The 21,580-nt window shown below is 44.5% G+C and overlaps 2 protein-coding genes across 3 annotated transcripts; both read right to left on the minus strand.

Annotated features, from left to right (window-relative positions):
* Positions 1 to 6,262: 6,262 nt before the first annotated feature.
* On the minus strand, positions 6,263 to 12,210 carry LOC100192570 (uncharacterized). Of its 2 annotated transcripts, none has more exons than XM_008668873.3 (8): positions 11,931 to 12,210; positions 9,473 to 9,619; positions 9,175 to 9,359; positions 9,036 to 9,103; positions 8,634 to 8,766; positions 8,178 to 8,339; positions 7,497 to 7,769; positions 6,263 to 6,558 (listed from the first exon to the last, which is right to left on the minus strand). In XM_008668873.3, the coding sequence occupies exons 2-8, from the start codon at positions 9,585 to 9,587 to the stop codon at positions 6,472 to 6,474; spliced, it is 1,023 nt and encodes a 340-aa protein (XP_008667095.1). In that variant the 5' UTR covers positions 9,588 to 9,619; positions 11,931 to 12,210; the 3' UTR covers positions 6,263 to 6,471. The 2 variants fall into 2 exon arrangements, with proteins under 2 accessions (XP_008667095.1, NP_001131257.1); NM_001137785.1 differs by having other exon boundaries at positions 6,311 to 6,558; positions 9,473 to 9,633; positions 11,931 to 12,056.
* A 2,553-nt stretch (positions 12,211 to 14,763) lies between these two features.
* On the minus strand, positions 14,764 to 19,073 carry LOC103646208 (probable cytokinin riboside 5'-monophosphate phosphoribohydrolase LOGL6). The gene is made up of 7 exons (XM_008670933.3): positions 18,807 to 19,073; positions 17,915 to 18,012; positions 17,705 to 17,735; positions 16,885 to 16,984; positions 15,523 to 15,593; positions 15,265 to 15,408; positions 14,764 to 15,161 (listed from the first exon to the last, which is right to left on the minus strand). The coding sequence occupies exons 1-7, from the start codon at positions 18,957 to 18,959 to the stop codon at positions 15,009 to 15,011; spliced, it is 750 nt and encodes a 249-aa protein (XP_008669155.1). The 5' UTR covers positions 18,960 to 19,073; the 3' UTR covers positions 14,764 to 15,008.
* Positions 19,074 to 21,580: the final 2,507 nt, after the last annotated feature.

Here is a 21,580-nt window from a genome sequence, read left to right on the forward strand (position 1 = left end):
TCAATGGTCTTCTGATGACAATGATATCTAGTGAATGAGACATCAACACCAATGTGTTTTGTGAGTTCACGCTTCACTGAATCATGACAGATTTGTATAGCTCCAGTGTTGTCACAGCGAAGAAGTGTAGGCGAGTCACAAGAAACACCTAGATCAGCCAAGAGCCAACGAATCCAGATAATCTCAGCAGTAGTAGTAGCCAGGGCTCGAAGTTCTGCTTCAGTACTAGATCTAGATACAGCAGCTTGCTTCTTGGATTTCCAAGCAACAGGGGATGATCCAAGAAGAATACAGTAACCAGTGATGGAGCGACGATCTGTAGGATCACTGGCCCAGGTAGCATCAAAGTAAGCATGAAGCTGAAGTGGAGAATTTGAGTCATAAAATAAACATTGTGTTTTTGTCCCCCGTAAATATCTAAGCACACGAAGTGAGTGCCCATAATGAACTGATGTAGGAGCAGAGACAAACTGACTCAAGATCTATACCGCATGAGCAATATCCGGCCTGGTGACAGTAAGGTAAACTAAGCTGCCAACAAGATGTCTATATCGAGATGGATCCTCCAAAGGTGTCCCATCAGTCGGACGAAGAGATAAGTGAAGATCCATAGGCGTGGCAACAATGCGAGTATCACTAAGACCAGAACGATCAAGAAGGTCTTGTATGTACTTGGCCTGAGAAAGATAAATACCATTTCGAGTCTGCAAAACTTCAATGCCCAAAAAATAATTGAGTGCCCCCAAGTCAGACATTTGAAATTCCTTACTCAGGTACGCCTTCACATGAGCAATATGGTCTGGATCATTGCCTGTAATCAACATGTCATCAACATATAGTAAGAGCAACGTGCGGCCTCGTGAAGACACATGAATGAACAATGCAGGATCATGATCACTAGAATAGAAACCACAAGCCTTGATGACAGAAACAAATCTCTCAAACCAAGCACGAGGAGCTTGTTTGAGAATATACAAGGCTCGACGGAGACGACAGACATGCCCTGAGGGAACATCTATCCCAGGAGGTGGATGCATATAGACTTCCTCATGTAGATCACCATGAAGAAACACATTTTTGACATCCATCTGAGAGATAGTCCAAGAAGATGAGGCTGCAACAGCAAGTAAGGCTCGAACAGTAGTCAGATGGGCCACAGGTGCAAAAGTCTCATCATAGTCAACACCCTGAGTCTGTTGAAAACCTCTGGCCACAAGACGAGCTTTATATCGCTCAATAGACCCATCAGATTTGGTTTTAACTTTGAAGACCCATTTGCACGTGATAGGTACAACACCAGCAGGTAACAGAACAACATCCCATGTACATGTGCGATGAAGGGCATTTAATTCATCAGTCATAGCATGCTGCCACTCAGGTATACCAGAAGCCTCTTTATAAGATGATGGTTCAGCAATGACTGCACCGGCACGGGAAAACCCATAATGTTCTGGAGCTGCAATAGTGTCACTGTCATGAAGATGATACCCCTGATTAAAAACAACATGAGAGTCATCATTGTTAGTACAAGGATCAGCAACAGGATCATCATCAGGACTGGCCGTGGGATTAGAGCGAGGACGGCGAATGTAAGTCTGAGTAACAGGTGGTTTGGAAGAGTAAGACTGAGATGGTGTGGAAGTGGAAGGTGGTGTGATGGGAATAAGAGCATCTGGTGTAGAAACAGTAGGTGGTAATACTGATGAAGTTTCAGAAATGGGAGGAAGGCTCATGAAGACGGTAGACTCTGTGGAATGAAAAGAAGAATGAGTGGAAGAGTTGTAAAAGAAGGGTCGGTTTTCATTAAAGCTCACATCTCGAGAAATACGCATGCGACGAGAAGATGAATCATAACACCGATAGCCTTTATGTTCAGGGTTGTATCCAAGAAAAACACACTCAACAGATTGAGCGGTCAATTTAGTACGTTCACGAGGGGATAATAGTACATAACACGTACATCCAAAAACTCGAAGGTGGTCATATCGTGGAGGAGTTCCGAAAAGGACTTCACCAGGTGTTTTGCCAGAGAGTTTGGATGACGGTTGTCTATTGATTAGGTAAACCGCAGTAGAAACTGCTTCACCCCAAAAATGTGAAGGAACAAAAGAAGATATCAACAAAGTGCGAGCAGTTTCTATAATGTGACGGTGTTTGCGTTCAGCCACACCGTTCTGTGCATGAGCACCAGGGCAAGAAAGCTGAGCAAGAGTGCCCTCTGAAGTCAAAAACTGGCGAAAATTATCAGATAAATATTCACCACCAGAATCAGAACGAAAGGTTTTAATATGAGTGGAAAATTGAGTGTGAATCATGCGAGCAAAGGTTTTATAAATAGAAATCAGCTCAGAGCGGCGTTTCATGAAATAAATCCAAGTGTAGCGAGAATGATCATCAATAAAAATGACATAGTATTTATATCCACCTTTTGACACAAAAGGTGCAGGACCCCAAATATCAGAGTGAACCAAATCAAAGGGTTCAACAGAATGAGAATCACTAGTAAAATATGGAAGTTGTATTTGTTTTCCAAGATGACAACCCTTACAATGAAAATTAGACTCAACCGAAGTATGACCTAAGCAACCTGACTTTATTAGAGTAGACAATCTAGAGCCACACAAATGACCTAGACGATGATGCCACTGGGTAAAAGACGCAACAGAAGCAAGGGTAGCTGAAAGGACATGTGCTGGAGATGTAGCCAAGGAAGAAAGCCGCAAGGAGTCCAAGATGTAGAGGCGAGGAGCTGCTCTACGGCGACGGCCAGTCCCAATCACTTCCCCTGTGCGAAGGTCCTGTACAAAACAAGATGAGTCATCAAATCCGACAAAGCAATTATGATCCGTAATTTGACCTACTGAAAGAAGATCCATAGATAGCTCAGGGACAAAGAAAATATTAGGTACTGTAAAGTGAGGATCAGAAAGAGAACCCTTATGAGTAATGTGGCATACAGTACCATCAACTGTCTGCACTGAAGCACCATCTGTGACAGGTGTAGTAGTAGCCAACTTTGACTGATCAGACGTGACATGAAAGGAGGCTCCTGAATCAAGTACCCAGGCCGACTCTGAAGTAGAAGCGGACGAAGTGGCAGCAACGGCGACTGAACCTCTAGTAGATGGTCCTGGACCACGACCACGAGCAGCACGTCGTGCACGGAAATCAGTCAACTTCTCAGGAAACTTGACAAAGCAAAGCTCAGATCGATGATTGGTCTTGCCACAATGATCACAAGGCTTAAAAATATTCTTAGGTTTCTGGGCAGCAGCCAGCACACTGTGAGGATTACCACCATTAGAGGAAAGAGAGTTAAGACGAGTCTCTTCAGCAAGTAAATCAGACAACGCCTTAGCCATTGTGAGAGTGTCAGAAGCCTGAAGTAAACGAGCACGAAGAGAATCAAACTCGGCCCGAACACCCATAACAAATCTGTAAGTGAAGAACTTCTCAATAAACTTATGAGCCGGACATGGATCAGCAGTACAAGCAGGCACCATTGATGTCAAAGCACTCATCAGGCGATCAAAGGCTGAGTAGTACTCATCAATACTCATATCATTTTGCTCAATAACATGTGTCTGCTGCATAAGGGTGTGTAATAGAGCACCACTATCCTGAACAAAACGCTCCTTCAAATGAGACTAGATGGATTTAGCAGTTTTGAATTTAGACAAACTCATAATCATAGACGGTTTGACGTTGTTCACCATAGCAGCCATCACTTTACCATCATTAAGCTGCCATGTTTTGATATCAGCAGCATTGCGACGATCATCAGCAAGAACAGGTGCCACATCAGTCAAATGGAAGAGTAATCCATGTCCCCGGAGTGCAGTCTCAACACAGAAAGCCCACTCCGGATAATTTTGACCATCGAGAGTGATATTGACCACAATAGCATTTGTCGTCATATTGAATTCAATGGAAATAAGTGAAACCAAACAAACCAGAGGAGCCGCAACTGATAGCAGCCCGACTTGGACGACTTGACGAAGATCCTGGGCAGCGGAAACCGAGATGGACAGCAGCTGTCACCCTGCTGCAGATAATCAAGGCCACCTCAACTCTGCCCGCAATGGCAGCCACCTGCGCAGAGACAGCAACGACGCAGATCTGCAGCCCTGCCCGCAAGACGAGGTGACTGCGATGGTGACGAGGGACAGCGGGACGACAGACACAGCAGGATCTGACAGCAGGCGGATCTGCGCACTCCCTGAACGTCGGATCTGCGCAGAGCAGGCCGTGCGCATGGACGGCGGGCGGATCTACGCAAATCTGCGATTGGCGCAGGGACAACAGGTGGACCAGGCGCGGCAGACAGACGGCGGATCCGGCGGACGGTCAGCTGACAGCAGGTCGATGGGGCGCGGCAGAGGGCGGATCCGGCGGACGGCGGGATGCGCAGGTCGACGGCGCGGAGAGAGCGGATCCGGCGGGATGCGCAGGTCGACGGCGCGGAGAGAGCGGATCCGGCGGGATGCGTAGGTCGACGGCGCGGAGAGAGCGGATCTGGCGGGATGCGCAGGTCGATGGCGCGGACGGCGCGGATGTGCGCGAATCAGGGCGGCGGATGCGCAGGGACGGTAAATCCTCGACGAAGCGGCGGCCAGCAGGCCGCGACGGGGCCGGGAAAAGGGGCCCGCGGCCGCGACGGCGTGCGGGAGTGGAAGGACCGCGACAGCAGCCGGGGAAGAGGAAGGAGCTGGTCGCGAGGACAGCACAGCGACGGCGCGACGGCGACGAAAAATTGGATCAGGGTGGGCTTAGACGTAAACCCTAACCCTAACCTCCTTTGATACCATGTGACTAACCTTGGATTAGGCGAGATAATAGCCCCCTTGGGTACTATAGCATATATATAAGCAGACAATAATATATGGGCCTTATGGGCCTTAACAATTTGAACATGATATTATAATGCGGAAGGGCCTCTAGTATAATGATTAAGACTTCCGAGTAGCACCTTCATGTTCCGAGCTCGATCCCCTCGAGAGCGAATTTTAGGCTTCATTAAAAAAATCCTCTCGCTTTACTCCACCCACTCTCGGGTTACATCCCGCGTGCCACCCTCGGGCTGGGCCGTTGCAGAGTAGGCCATGACGGTCCGCTAGTGATGAGGGGACATGGTTCAAAGATTTTTCTCGGTCGGAACTATGTTTCGATCTCTTCTTTCTATAATATCAGAGGGCGATCTTTGCCTTTACGTCCGGGTTTTTTTTTAAGACTCTGCTAGCCACTGGCAGAACACATAATGATGTCGATATGGGGAAGAGGGCAGCAGAAGGTGTTTTAAATACTGATGCTTCTCGTTCAGCATCCTATGTCCTTTTGTGCAACATATATGCCTCATCTGGCAATTGGAATGAGTTTGCAAGATTGAAGAAGGATATGAGAAGCAGCGGAGTCCAGAAATCACCTGGGAAGAGTTGGATTAAACCCAGGGGCGCGTTGAAAGTCTTCATTGCAGATGACAGATCACACCCAGAGTCTGATGAAATTGAAATGTACACAATGCTGGGGCTAATTGGATTGGAAATGGTAAAAGCGGATTATATTCCAGAACTTTCATGTCACTCATGCAAATATGTTAGTGCTGACCACACATATTATGATCTGCTGAGCGAAGAGATGTTAGCTAAATATGGTTGAGTCAGTTCACAGTAGTCATTGCTCATTCCCTAGGTTTTCTTTTACCATGTCACATGATTTTTTTTTTGTCAATTGCCGAAGGAAATCGGTTCACTAGAATTGCACCACCAAATCTCGATAAGGTACTTGCAGCTTACCTTTGTGCTGTATTTTGATGATTCAGTAACAACAGGTTGTGGATTTCCCTTTCCTAAATAAATGGAAGAAAAGATATGGTCTGTGACCAGAAGTTACTTATCTGTTTAAAACCTTTGCATTTTTAATTTACTGCCTAGAAGTCCTGCCTTTTATGGGTAGCAGCTTGCGTGTACACTGCCTGAAAGGTATTCGTACCAACACAAGCAGCTGACATAATACATCTCGGACGTAGACGTTAGACCACTTTTGCATAAATGAATCCACTTGGAGCAACCGGGGCATAATATGTTATCCTCCATTTCTTTCACCTTGGAACTGGAACTGATTCTGAGCTGATGGTAGAAGCTGGTTTTGTTGTGTACTTAGTTAGAGTAGCACCTCGGAAGTGATCTATAGAATGTCCTCAAGATTTATTGTTTGATTTTTTTAGACTAGCTTGGTAAAGTAGCGAACTACATCTGCTAAAGTATAGTTTGAGATCTGCACTAGTAAAACTTCAGCTGGAACTGCTGTGTGTAGAATACAATCAAATAATAATTTTAATGTCAAAATATGCATTCTATACAAATTTTAAAAGCTCCGTTTCCTAAAAAGGAACTCAAGAATGAAAAGAATGGCTTTCCAGGTCCTTTAAATTCGAAGGGCAGTTCATACTAGACCTAAACTACAAGAAAAGCCTCAGCAGTCGTGAGATAAACCATTTGCTTTCTTGGTGTCGTTGTTGTCTTTAGTTGCCAAAAGTGGTTCAGCCTCCTTATCTGCCATCTACATATACATCATCAAAAACATCAATAAGGGTAAACTGAAAAAAGTTTGTTCATATTAAATTGTACTTCAATGACGATTTGGCATTTTTTGTTGCACACTTTCATAATGTAAATTATGTTGCAGCTGCGTTGAACATATTTGGTATCCCATCTAGAAGCTAAAATAATTCACTACACATGGGGCTTGTAGTCCAGATCATTCTCTTAGTATTATAAGGTCCAATCTGGTTCACAGTATTAGAAGGGTCATAAATTTTGTCTATCTGTACCATACTAATGCTTAATACTGATTCTTGTTAGTGTGCCAATTCTATTCAAATCTAAAGTAATATATTTTTAAAAAAAAAGTTTATTTCAGCGTGATTATACCAAAATAGAAGATTCAATCACTACTGTATTTAGTTTGATGAAAATGGACTCTTGATTATTGCTGCTGAGTTAGTATAGGAAGCAAGACAGTCATTGGCATGGCCGTTCTACGCTTATCACTTATCAATTTATTCCCTTTTATTCCATAAAAACTGTATGTGTCAGGGCCCAAGAGGGCCCGCTACAGTAATGTCGTCGCTGTAGCACGCCCCTCAGGTTGTTTAGATAAAGATAGATTAGTTTTAGTTAAAATTAAAATTAAAGATAAGATTAGATCTAGTGCTTAGAGGTAAAGTAACCCTCTCTATATAAGGAGAGAGACTGTATCAGTCGAAGGTAAGCAAGAGATTAGAAGAAAATCCCTTCTCTCTTGTCGACCGTGGGCAAAGTTTTGCGGCCAGCCTCCCAGCGCCCCTAACCCTAGTCGTCGCCCTGTAACCCTAGCCATCTCCCTTTAACCCTCGCAGTCATCTGTCGCTCATAACAGTATGTCTATTATAAATATGATTTAAAAAAGATAAATATGAATTATAATGCATGTTATTCAAAGATTGGAAATAATAAAACCTGTGAAACTGGTAGAGCATCATTTGCTGACTTCTTCTTGCCCTCTCTTACAGAGAAGTAGGAGTATAGTGCCATACCAAATATGGCAATTAGAATGCCCAATATGTTCCTTAGAGTGAAAGGATCATGTAATAGAGTGTAACCAAATGATAGAACCAGACATGTCTTAAGGTGACCAAGCACCTGGTATGTCACTGGGGATGTTGTTCCGATCACAAGAAATGTACTGAAGTTCACAGACACCGCAATCAAGCAAGATAGGACAATGAAACCCTACATACAATTCATATAGATAAGATCATTTTTCATTTCATTGTCAACTTTGAGGTATACATGAGATTCTTTTCCAATAGGCAAAAAAAATGACAAGAGAGTAATACTGTTAGATTCTAGCAATAATTACTGAAGCCATTGTATGCTTGATTTTATTTTGAATTCTTTAGGTATCACTGAACTATTTTACAGTACACAAAACATGTTTGCTTTAAAGCACTTTCACATGATTAAAGATCTACATACACAGCAACTACCAATTAGTTTGTTAGCAATCTTGCAGGTCTCAGAATTTTAATATTCTGTAAATTATGAAATTGGCTGGTTGTGTGTCTTCAATCAATTGAGTTCCCTAAATAATTGCAAGAATACTATTTCATGTATTTAGGGAAAGTATTAAGATCATACCAGAACTGGAGCAGAGTATTTGTGTGCAAAGACACTCCGGTCAGTAAGAAGTTGATCCACAAAAGGGCCAGTTGCAAACAGAATTCCTGCCTGGTAAGGCGCAGATTGGTACAGAAGCTGCGTTGAGGAGACCTTCAACCTCTTCTGTATTGTATTTGTGAGCTTCGTTCAAAAACATATTGGTCAAGGATTAGCATGTGGCACTGGTATGGGAAGCATGTGACAGATTCATGCCAAGTGATTCATAAAGTGGCTCAAACTAGAAGGTCTCTGAATAGATAATAAGATTTCAGTACTGAGTCCTTGTGTTTTTTTAATAATAAACTGCTTTATCAATGTACATTGCAATGAGAAGTGGGTTGAAAAGAACTAATAATCTATCTGCTTGATTTGCTTTCTCCTTACAGTTCTGAGACTATTGATAATTGTATTGCTATTAAATTAAATGTAGGATACAATTTGGCCAACACAAGTAGTGGCAATGGCGAGGCCAGAAAGGATGGAACCAAGCATGTTTAGCTTGAGATCAGTAATTGAAGCAATTCCTACTCCAAGAAGTAAGACCAGAAGAGAGAGTTTGATACTCTCGCTGCACATCATTGAATTGGTATTAGCTCAGTGGAAATAACAGTTAATACCAAAGGGACCATTTAGGCCCAGAAAACGATACACATATTTAACCAATCATTTGGTCCAAGAGTTAATTTGAAAATATCTGAAACTTAATTGTTGTCCTGAATCAAAAGTACAAAATGGATCCAGAAGATTTCAGTGTTTGCTTAAGTTATTTTCTATCATTCCTTTGACCGTAAATGGGGTCCGATACTGTGAGAAAACTGCTCAGTTTATATCTCGAACCTGAATCTTTTGTTCAAGAAGATAGTCTCCAATAGCACAGTGAAAGGTATGATCGCCAATTTTGTCATCTGCAGAACACACTAAGTTTAATGTATCTTCTCATGTTTTATATAAAAAAAGGATACCTAGACGAACTTACCTGGTAGAATCCAATGGAGTTGAATCCTAAGCTCAGGTTGAGAAGGCCAATTGACGTGCCATTCAGCAACCCAAAGAGTATCACCGTCTGTCCATCAATCGCCTTGGGCTCGAAGAAATGCAAGCGATGTGCCACATGGAGGGTGCAGAAGGTCACCATCAGATGCCAGCTTGTTAATGTTGTGGCTGCATAGGTTCATAAATCACGCTCTGAGTGAGCAGCTACACTTGATGTTTTGTTATTCAATTCAAGGTCCATTGATGCATGGGAAAATAAAAACAAAGTATGCTGTACTGACCGAACGGAAAACCAAGCGTGCTGATGAGAGCTTTGTTGCAGATGACAATGGCAACTGAGGATGCGACAGAGAGTGCAAGTGACCCGATCACACCGAGCTGGAAACCAGCTGACATCTTGACCAACTGGTGTTTCTCTGCTTGTCTGCCTGGATCCAAAAATCTGTAAAGAGTATAGTCGATCTAAGGATGCATACTAAACTTGAGAAAATAGAAGGCATATCTAGTTCGTTCCTTGGCATGTTTGGCTTGAACTCATTGCTGTTGTACAACCATAGTGTTTTGTCAGTGTGATGCTGTCCATTTGTGATTATAAATTAATTAGTAGTATTGAACCATTGATGCCCTAACTCACTGGACCACAGAACGGGCCAGGCGGTAGTTAGCATTGCCTGTAGCGCGCTTGTTGCCGGAACCCATAAACACGTTGATGCTTTTCGTTGTATATTGCCTGGCACTTTACCTGCCGCATGTAATATGCTCACACCAAACAAGGCTAACCATGACCTATATATTCATACTATTACAATATCTGTGTATTGCGACACACAATCATATTTAATACCCATAAAATAAAAGGTAAATTTAATATTAGAGGAAACATATGATCAACATATCAGATACTAAACTAATAAGAATAAATATTACAATTTATCTTAACTAAAATGCCGAAAAAAGTATGAGGTTAAAGGAGCCTAACTCATTTTTTTAATAGATCGCTCGTCGTCCTTCGGCTAGCGAGGTGGTACTATGTGTGAGCGATGTACCACGTGTGGCTTAGAGTTTAGGGTTTATGGGCTTGAGTAGTTTCTCAAGGTCCATACATGATATAACGGTCTATTGTTAGGCAAGTAGTGGAGAAGAGGAACAGACCTATACGTTTCGTACGTGATACACGACACACGAAACTGATGCTTTAAAGTAACAGAGATATTGATTAAATCGGTCAGCTCTCAACTCTCAAGATCATCAATTGCAAAGTTGGTATGATTGCACATGCATATTGCTTGCTTTTATCCTAACACATGGTTGTACATTGTACCCGAGCTAACTTCTTAAAAAGTCAGTAGCCAGCCATAGTCTTGTCCTATATTTTGGAGAACTGGAGCCTACTACCTACTGGGCCCTCAGATGCACAACAAACCGAAGGTGGTTACAGTTGCTTTCAAATGATTCACAAGATTATAAGCAAACAAAAAAGTGGCTCATAAGATGACAGGAAGACAAGAGGAACTGAACACATGCATGTTCTTATAGTGGTTATCCAACCCACCGCACGCTTCATGTGTTTGGTGGTCTCTTATTATAATATATTAATATGTTGCTTAAGAAGTAGCTTTGCATGGTTGGTGAGATCCAAGTGGTTGAGAAGGAAATTTGTGGAAGGTGACCCCCCCTTTTTTTGCTGTAGTGGAAATGGATGGAAAATCCCAATGCACCGACCTCCGTTGCAGAGGACTCTGCTCTCTTTAGATTCTTATTTCCTTCTGTAAATTGACGCGAATTTGAATCGACTTGTCTTTTTCATTAAAAAATATGTGTTTTATATATATATATATATATATATATATATATATATATATATATATATATATATATATATATATATATATATATATATATATATATATATATATATATAACTGAGAAAAGCCTAAAGCAGGGAGCTCATGTTTGATGCAGATGTACGGGCTGAAAGGCTAGTTGCATCTAACATACTCGTAGCCAGCATTGTCGTAAAGGCATGGGGTAGACAGCCCTACTCAACTAATTCATGAAAATCATCACAAGCTATATAAACTTTTTCTAGCTGAAATAATAGCCATAGTTTGGAAACTAAAAATTAGTTCATTTACACCCCAATCCCCTCCGATCCCGAAGGGGATTTGAAGTTCTCAGAGTAGCCCTAAACGATGACCAGAGTCGTTAATGTCATCTGCGCTAACCCTGATGACATTATTCCTTGATTTGTTGCTTTTGTGCGCATTTTTGTCCACGTGGGATCAACGAAGACACATGCTAATAGCCTACCGGACCAGGTAATTAATTAATAAGCAAGACCATGGACATAAATCTTAGAGAGAGAGAGAGAGATCAACAAGTTGTCACGCATAGCATAGTGCAGTAGTGCACTATGCTATGCTGTTCGTGTGGCTTCAGATTCTAGCAGTACAAAACAGCGAGCATACGCAGTACACTGTCGATACAAGTACACACTTCTATAACGGTAACGACTGCTTCTCTGAATCTAGCCGGGCACAAGGGTATACGTCATACGTGTACCTTGATAATGCGCAGCAGGCTTGTCAGCAGGTCTATGAATTAGTACATTGTCAAGATTCAAAAGGCGTAGAACGAAGACATGATCTAGCTAGTACCGACATTAGACATGGGGAAGTGGGAAGCAAACAACAGAAATAGATGAAGGTCAGACGACACTATGAATGAACTGGTGCTTACTTGAGGCTTGAGCCGTCGCAGCAACCTCTTCTTCCCCCCTGCTCCCTGTTCCTTCCTCTTCTCCAGGTCCCAACAAGAGAGAGAGAGAGAGAGAGAGAGAGAGAGAGAGAGAGGTGGGTGTTCTCCTTGGAAGAGGGAGATGAAGAGAGGGAGGCAGGGCGATGCACTTTTATGTTCAGAGTTTTACAGGGCGGGGGCAGAAGCGCGCGCTCGCGTGTAGTACGGTGGGCGGTCAGGCTGCCTCGCTTGGATGCTGGTCAGTGGATGCTTCCTTGGCGAGCCTACAAGGCATCGTGCAGCATGCGAGCATGTGTTGTTGTTGTTGCTGCTACTGGTGTATTGTACACGAGTGCCTGCCGACCAGCAAGGTGTTCTAGATTACCCGGCCGGCCTTGCATTCATTGGGCCACCACCAGCATAGAAAACGATGCTGGGAACAGTGACGAAGAGTCCCCACCAACAGTGAGGGAGTTGGTGCCGGAAAGACGAATTCGCAGAGGTGCGTGGTGCAGTGCAGCACCGCCGAGTTCTAGCCCGTGAACCAAACCTTCGAGTTGTGAATGTGATAACCCCATTAGACCATTTGTGGGAGGAAATTCGCATGGTGTGCCAAGAAGACCCAAGACTGTAATAATAATCCGGTTTTTTTTATTATATCTTGCCCTGATCTGGCATGGCGGTCACTTAATTAGCTTGTTTTTTGGTCACCTATTGCCATCAGTCTTGGTTCCTTAGCTTCTGCTGGAGCAAACCAAAACCACGCCACCGGAGCTAGCGTATTTTCTTTCCGGTCACTTTTACCAGTGGATCGGAGGCAAGGACGGCTGCGAAAATGATCTTTCATCTCAGCCGGCGGCGCGTCCAATGTACATGTAGATCGAGAGCATCAAAGCCCCTTGAGTGACCTGAGTTGGCGGTTGTAGGTAAAGCATGGAGGGAGGGGGAGGGGGGGTGTTCCTGTGGATGCAAGCAAAGGCAATGGCCCAACAGCTAGCCCGTTGGTGAACCTTCGGTCTCACTCTTTTCTTGTGCCTGTACCGACGACCCCACAGCCAAACGCGCTCAGCCCTCACTCAAAAGAGATTTTTATTTTATTTTTTTGCAAATCCTAGCAGTTTCCAGTTTGTATCCCGACTTGGTTTTTTTTTTTTTGCAAATCCTGCCAGTTTGGAAACCATGTTCGTGGTTCGTGCGAGTGCGTGCGCTGGCCCAAACTCAGATTCTGAATATTGACGGCACAACCTGGATGCCATTTCTGGTTGCCTGTTAGTCTGTTACTTCGAGGCTGAAGCCAACGCAAGTACGCGGGTCGACAGAAAATACAGTATATCATTACCGCCTGGACGGGAACCAAGGATCGCCGTCGAGCGGTGACTCTACATGACTTCCCTTCCATACACACCAACCATCGCATCAGCTCGCAGGTCCCGTCGTAGACGATCGGTCGATCACGCCATCCCCGTGTGGCCGTGCCCTTCTCCCCGCCCGCAAAAGCTGCTCCGCCGGCTGATTAGAAACCGACGTCCGTAGGTCAGGGGTTGCCTTCCGTTGCAGCCCACCAGCGCCGTGGCCTCGACGGCTTCGCGTTCGCCTGGGCGCCCCGCCGGCATGACCAATCGTGATCGCAGCCTCACGAGTTCCCCTGACGACTTTTTGCTCCCTTTCGCTGCCGGCCGGCCGGCCGGTCGTCGGGTGCGGTGGCGAGCGAGACGCGGGTGCCACCACCGTTCACCGTCGACGGCACCTGACGATGACGTACGTGGTGGGCCCGCTGCTCTCGACGTCTAGAGTACAAGTGAAGCGGTGTCGCTAGTCGCCGCGTGGCGACTGGGACACCGGGCGATCACTCGCCATGGGTCCGCCACCCAGAACTGAAAATTTTCAGGTTTCGGCACACACCACACCACCTGCCTTTTACTTCATCCTTTGGCAGTACCACGGTTTACTTTATTTAGGAAAATTAAAGCGAACGAGGATCTTCCTTCAGCTGATAATAACTAGTATTGTTTTGGTGTAGATTGGCTGTCATGCTCTTGTCTGAACTCATTCAGATATTTTACTCAAATTTTTATAGGGTGTTTGGTTTGAGTAATAAGCTAGTCTATCATCTTCTCACATCTTACTTTTTTGTTTGGTTTATGGAAAGAAATGAGTTGAATCCATCATCAGTTCACCACCTCAAACCAAACACCCCTCTGTTTCTTGGAGTACGTATATGTCTTCTCTCCAGCACCTTAGTGCCTGCTTTCATGTCGCTGAGGACTAATCCTAAATCTCTGATTTTTTATTCTTTTATAAGCTAGATAATGTTTTAATATAGGATTTCCTTTTTAAAAAAAAAGGCAGCAGGATTTGTTTAGGCGCGTCGATTTCTGTGCGCATAGGTTGTCTGAATTAGGCCCATTTTACGTTACCTGAGGCCACTGGGCCATTACTTCGTGGCCCAAATGGATAAAATTGCGACCACAAAGCTGAGCCTACTGGGCCAGAACATTTTCTTTCTGAAAACTCTCTAATCTCAAATGTCTCGGTCTCTCAGGGCTACACGCGGTAATCTTCTGTCCCCCCTCCGCGTACACAGTAATAATCAATCCAGTAACACCTCATTTGCTACTAGAAACTAGAATTATATAGGCAACGACTAATATACAAGCAGGAGCTATTATATACAAGCGTGCAAGCATGTCTTTTGGTCCGTTAGATCTAGATCTAACCGTATACTATATTTAGCATTTAAATCCTTCCAACACCATCTCGTTTAGTTTTATAAAAAACTCCTAACAAACCATAATTACACATACGGTTGGATTTAGATCCAATGGACCAAGAGAGCTGCTTGCACGCTTGCATCTAATGACTGCTGGTATATTAGTCCTTGTCCACAAATAGATCCCATCCCTGTAGAACTAATACAGCTGACATATAGCCAACACTAGGCGCATTCTACTCGAATTACAGGAATTAAACCCAATCTGAATCGCTGAAGTTCTGAATCTTCCTACATCACCACCACTTGTGCAGGCCTCCTGAGAAACCCTAAGTGGTCACTGGCTAGTACGTAATAGCTAACTAACACCATTAGTTCAGAGCATGCATGGTTCCTCGCTGTGCTTGGACGATCGGCGTCCCTTCTTTGAGCCCCGGCGGGATCTCGCAGCTCTTGCAGCAGCTCAGCTGCTCCGTCTCCCACTTGGTCTTCGGCACGACCTCCTCGTGCCGGGGGGAGTACTCCTGTGATGAAGCAGGACCAGATGTCAGCTTCCCAACGATATCGATCGGTCGCAGAGAACAACTTCCTCGTCGTTGCATACGTTGTGTCAGTCAGATGAGTCACCTCTAGCTTGTCGAGCAGTTCGTTTGGTGTCGGTGCCAAGACGATGATGTGGCGAGCAGTCGGGCTGATGAACTCCTCCTCCACAGCTTTGTCGATGAAGGATAGGAGCGAGTTGTAGTACCCGTCCACGTTTAGCAGGCCAACCTGTTGGCAGCACACCCAATACACAGTTGTGAAAAGAAACATTTGTACCCACTGCAGCATGAATCTTCCGTAAAACGATCGAGTTGCAGACAGTAGTGAGGAGCCAGCCAGTACCGGCTTGTCGTGGATGCCAAGCTGCGCCCACGCGATCACTTCCAGCAGCTCTTCAAGGGTTCCATACCCTCCTGTGTGATCCAAGGAACAGTTATCTACTTTCTATGACAGAATTCAGAAACTCAGAACTGTGGCCTATGTCGATAGCTACTTGGATAACTGAAACAACTGCTGTACGTAATATTGGTCACACCAACAGTTTGGTAAGATAAAAATTTCCATAACTCCCCTAAACAAAATATGCTTCAACTGAGAAAACTGAACTAGAAAAGGGCCCTGAATTTTGAAAAGGTGGAACAAAACCCATCATGTGCACAAGGGTCAGTGGGCAAGCCAATTTGGGAGTGGGAGGTGATCTTCAATTAGAGTCGAACTGCCCATGCGTGCATCCTGCTTTACTACTTTCGACCCATGCTTCCACTACGCATGAATCCAGTGTATATATATGTGACATGACCAGCAGGGAGAGAAATTATAAAGCTACATCTACATGCATGCATACTCAGATTGACAGTAAAAAAGGGTTAATTAGATATAGGCAATTATAATTCTATTGTTTTTTGAAGCATGACATTACTATTACTCGTGGAACTATGCCAGTGCCATTATAATTAATTCTTGCGAGAGCTGCTAGGTCTGCCGTCTGCCGTCTGCCGTCTGCGTTGTCTTTGGGCCGAACAATTTTGTATTTTTTGTATGGACGAAAATACCCCTCTCACTCTATCTCACACACGGGCCAATATGTCGTCTCCTTCCTCTGTTCCCTCTCCCTAGTCCTTTTCCTGCATACATCATGCGTAAGGCTGGACTCCCCCACGCGCTCGCTAGCATTGGCGCAAGCCGCGATGAGCTGACTATAAGCCCGGCGGCGGCACAACAGCCACCGTGTGTCCGGCCGCCTGCGCTCACCCGGCGGCCGGCGGCGTCGCAGCAGGCCAGCAGCCCCCGCGCGCCATGCAGTGCGGCTTGCCTTGGCCGCCTGTTCGCTCGGTGGTGACGTGGTAGCGCCCTCACGTGCGCTCGCCGGCTGTGGCAGCAAGCTAGGCCCCGCAGTCCCGCACGCGCTCGGTGCATGAGTATAACCGGACTACCGGAGACGAGAAAGATAGAAGAAACGGAGACTGCATGAAAGGCTGACGAGTGGGCTCCATGTGTTAGTGAGTGTGAGAGAAAAAGAAAAGGAGGGCAATCTTGTCCATTGTATACGATATTTATTCTGCTATTCCAGACGTAGGTAACAGCGTATCTCAAACATATATAGGTAGAGTTTTAATAACTCGAATGTTAATATTACGCTTAGAAAACGATAAAATTATAATAGCACAGATCCAATTAACCCTTTAAAAAAGTTGTTATATATACCAGGAAGTGCTATGAAGGCATCAGATTGTCTGGCCATCTCAGCCTTCCTCTGATGCATATCCGCCACGGCCTTCACCTCCCCAACCGTCTCACCTGTAATCTGCACACACAAGCAACAAACACCGATGCATGCCTGTAATGTAATCAACAGCCCATAGCCTAGCTAACAGAAGCAAAACCGAAAGCTATGGGGTGGCTGTGACTGTGAGAGGCCTGCTGCCCTGCTGGCCTGTTATCTCCTAGGAGTATTTTATTTTAGCCGGGGCAGAGCGCATGGTTCAGGAGAAGTAATCATGGTGTTGTTGTGGGGGACAAAAAGAAATGCGACGGGCATTTCTTTTCGTTAACAAAGTCGTTATCTGCTTAAAGGGTCGAAGGCCTTCAGAACAAAGGGGGGCAGGCATTAGAAGCAGCGGTCAGGATCAGCAAGATGCCAAGATCTTATCTATCATCAGGTAAAGGAAGACCGGATTTTCACACAGAACATTCAACGTGATCTCTCAGTGCGGAGAAGATATATAATAGGCCTGCATCCTTCTTTTCCCTCCAGAGAAAAAATATTTTTTTTCACATGTAAATTCTTTCTTCCGTATTTATTGTTCAGAAACAAAAACAGTTGTTCAGGAGTTCGTTCGCTCGTCATATATACACTTGTTATGTCAGAAAATAGTTATACAAATTAAAGACAATATAAGTACTAACAAAAACAAAAAACAATAAAAAAGGATCTGATCTGCCATGCTTTGTCGAGTTCATGGGAATCATTGCGTGCGATTAAACAATGACAGGGTTTTAGGGAGGCGTGAGAGCGTGGTCGTACCTCTCTTGGCATGAGGGTCTTGGGAATCACCCTGCACATATATATGGCAAATTATATATATAGTAGCATTTTTTTAGCACCTGAAGATGCGACCAATCCAACTCTTTTTGTCATGATTTTACAAAGTTTTCGGGCCATTCTTTTTATGTGTACATGTGCTAGTAGTGTAGTGTGCTGAAGACTGACCATCATTGCTGTTTGTTTACATACCCTATGACGTGCCTCCCTCCATTGTAGACTGCTCGAGAGACCAGGCCCATCAGCCCGACACTTCCCCCGCCATAGACCAGATCGATGTTCCTTGAGACCTACAAATGTCAATTCAAGTGATAATTAAACAAATGTAATGGAACTAGTTAACGTGATGGGTATGTCTACTAGTCCATTAATTAATTATCTACATATAGTAGGTAGCTAGTTGTGTGACCTTACATATCTTTTTTTATCTGCATCCATACATTGCCATGCATGAAGTGGAAGAAGATATTAACTGAAACTGAGGATGTGCCAGGAACGTAGAATTGTTGAAAATTAATTCAGTAGATGCATGGGAATAATCACTAGTAGTGGGGGTGGAGGCGTGGAGCGTCAATATTATAATGAGTGAGGAGATGATGCCAACGGGACTACGGGAGCATATATGCATGCATGGGTCCCTATATGTCAAAGTTACATGGTGGTTGGTGCAGTGCTTCACATATACGTATATGAAAAAAATACATGTGTTGTACTATGCGTGAGTCCATATATATTTTAACATCCAAAAAATCAAATTCAAAATCAAAATCGCCATTTCTGAAAAGAAGTGAAACATTAGTAGTTTCAGTGCAGTAGTGAGTGAAAAGTTGCAATTAAGGTCGAAAGAAAACAAGATAAACGTTTATGGGCACGTCGTGGTCATGATGCATGCACTCGAGCTGAAGAAAAACTTCGCGCATGCAGGCTGCTAGACTAATAAGAAATTAACCATGCACATGTGTTATTACCGTTGATCAGCAAAATAAACAACCATTTGAGCAGTAACAGGCATAAATATGCTGAAAGCTGATGCGCGCAACCCTGTCTACCGAGATTACGACGAGGAGAAAGCTAGAAGACACACCAGCTCCTCGCCGAGCTCGACGGCAGCATCCTGGTAGCTCTTCTTCCTCCCCTGGCTGCTTCCGCAGAAGACGCAGATCCTCCTGAACCGAGAGGGCACCGTCGGCATGCCCATCGTCATCGCCTCCGCTGCTGCTACCTCCTTGATCTCCATGTGATGTTCTGCTACCCTCCCCTTGCAGCAATGGTGGCGCAGCAGAATGGGGGAGATATCCCACTACAGCATGGCTAGCTTTACTGCACTCGATTGCACCACCACATCTTGCGGTTACATATACATATACTAGCCAGAGGGGCGGTGGACCCCGCGCAGGAGCTTATTATTATCTGGTGAAACATATCCGGCCGGGTAGGAGCTGGTGTGTGATTCTTCTACCTCTAACTCTGGTACGGTGGGAATTAGAAAGCTGATGAGTGCAATGTTTAGAATTGAAGGGCCATGAGCCTGGTCAAGGGCCGGCCGGCTAATTATTAAGCACGATATCTTGGTTCGGGAAGAAGAATCAGACAGACGTTATTTACTGCATCTCACTGAGCTCGGTCGGGTGGTGCATGTTGTCCTGCAACAGTGCTTGCTTAGATAGCCGGCAGGTAGTCGACAGTTGTACGCGATCCCTTACTAAACTGGATGTTAATCAGGCTGCAGTTACCCAGCTTAATTTTATATATGTCGGTCGGCTTCGACCACCACCGTACGTACCGCCGGCTTGACATACACTCGTGCTAGGGTTTTCGTCAGGAAGAAAAAGACAGACATGCTTGCTTGCAATGTAAGTAGATGAAACAGAAGCATCTATTAGGCATGCATGTGCAGGGAATAATCGCGCCTAAGTTAAATGTCTGAAACTGCGATGCAATTAAACGCGCGTCCAGTGGAAGAAGTAGATACGCGCGCAGGCATACTCATTACAGGTCCAGCTCCAGGCTCCAGGGGCGATGTTGGGAATTGGGATCCAATGATCCATCGCAAAATTTTGCGTAGACTAAGGGCTTGTTCGGTTATTCCCAATACACATGGATTGAATGAGATTGAAAAAAATTGAGAAGAAGTTTGACTTGTTTGGGATTTAAACCCATCCAATCTTACTCAATCCACATGGATTGAAAGCTAACCGAACAAGCCCTAAACTGTTTGCCGCTCTTACCGGAGACTAGAAAAACCCGTTGCAGGTCACTCTAGCTAGCTCAGCAGCCAGCACTATGATTGCAGTAGCGGAGACCGAGAAACGCATGCATATGCGTCTCTATATAATGATACTAGTTAAATATTGTAAACATTAATATTTTATTTTATATATTTAGCTTAGTAAAAGTTCAGAAATAAGAATAATAACTATTTTAAAACAGAGAGATTCCAGAGATACTAGGCCCGAGGTCTATCAGTTTCAGTTTTCAGTGGGATGTTCCCTGCAGTATAGTAGCCGGTCCACGCGCGCGCACGTATGTCCCTGAATCCAACGACAATGCCTCGACGGAATAGTATTGAAGTCAATCAGGTACTTCCGTCGAATCAGTCAAAGGACAGCCAGCAACACCGTCACTACATTAACTACACTATATATACATTTTTATATTAAATATATTTATTGGACATATAAATATTGATAGTATTTCTATAACACCTCGTTTGGATCATTGGAATTGAATTCCATTCTAATAAGGTCTCGTTTATTTCGTTGGAATTGAATTCCATTTTAATAATTATAATTTAGACAAAACTAATTAAGTTCATATATTTATATATATAATATATTTGTATATTATTCTAAATCATATGAGAGAGATAGTTATATACTACATTTATGTTATAGCAAAGCAAGTATAAAAGTGTGTTATAAGTTCAACATCGGAAACATAGCATGTAAATATATAGAATCAATTTCCATCTCTTACCTCATGAATTTGAGATAGACTTATATGATAACTTTGGAAAGTGGTGGAATGTCACATTCTAAAAAATTAGCCTATTCCATTAGTAAGATTCCAATTCCTCAAAATGAAAGTAAACAAACGGAACATAATAGTAATTTAGACATATATCAATTAAGCTAATTCGGTTTTACACAAAATATATTTGTATACTATTATTAGCAAGATATCGAAGATATTTGTCAGCGTTTCGAGACCGGGGGGTCCCTGGGCCGACGAGTGAAATGTCGCTGTGTGCCCCAGCCCAGATGGGTCGGCGCGAGGCCGAGCGCAAAGGGGGGGAGAAAGGTGGCCGGAGACGAGCGTGAGAGAGGTGGAAATCCCGCGGCCTTTGTGTTCGTCCCGCGCCCAGGTCGGGTGCGCTTGCAGTAGGGGATTACAAGCGTCCACGCGGGTGAGGGAGCGAGCGGCCTTACGCGAGCGCATGTCTCGTCCTCGCCCCCGCGCGGCCAACCCTCTGTAAGAGGGCCCTGGTCCTTCCTTTTATAGGCGTAAGGAGAGGATCCAGGTGTACAATGGGGGGTGTAGCAGAGTGCTACGTGTCTAGCGGAGGAGAGCTAGCGCCCTAAGTACATGCCGTTGTGGCAGCCGGAGAGGTTTTGGCACCCGGTTCGTGTGGTGTCGTGTCCGTCGGAGGAGCGCTGGAGCTTGGCGGAAGGACAGCTGTCGGGGCTGTCGAGTCCTTGCTGACGTCTTCTTGCTTCCGTAAGGGGGCCGAGAGCCGCCGTCGTCAGGGAGCGTGCGGGGTGCCATCATTGCCTATCTGGCGGAGCGAGCCAGATGGGACGCCAGTCTTGTTCCCCGTAGCCTGAGTCAGCTTGGGGTAGGGTAATGATGGCGCCTCCC

The sequence above is a fragment of the Zea mays genome, chromosome 2, assembly GCF_902167145.1.
Source record: "Zea mays cultivar B73 chromosome 2, Zm-B73-REFERENCE-NAM-5.0, whole genome shotgun sequence".
In the NCBI taxonomy this organism is placed as follows: Eukaryota; Viridiplantae; Streptophyta; class Magnoliopsida; order Poales; family Poaceae; genus Zea; species Zea mays.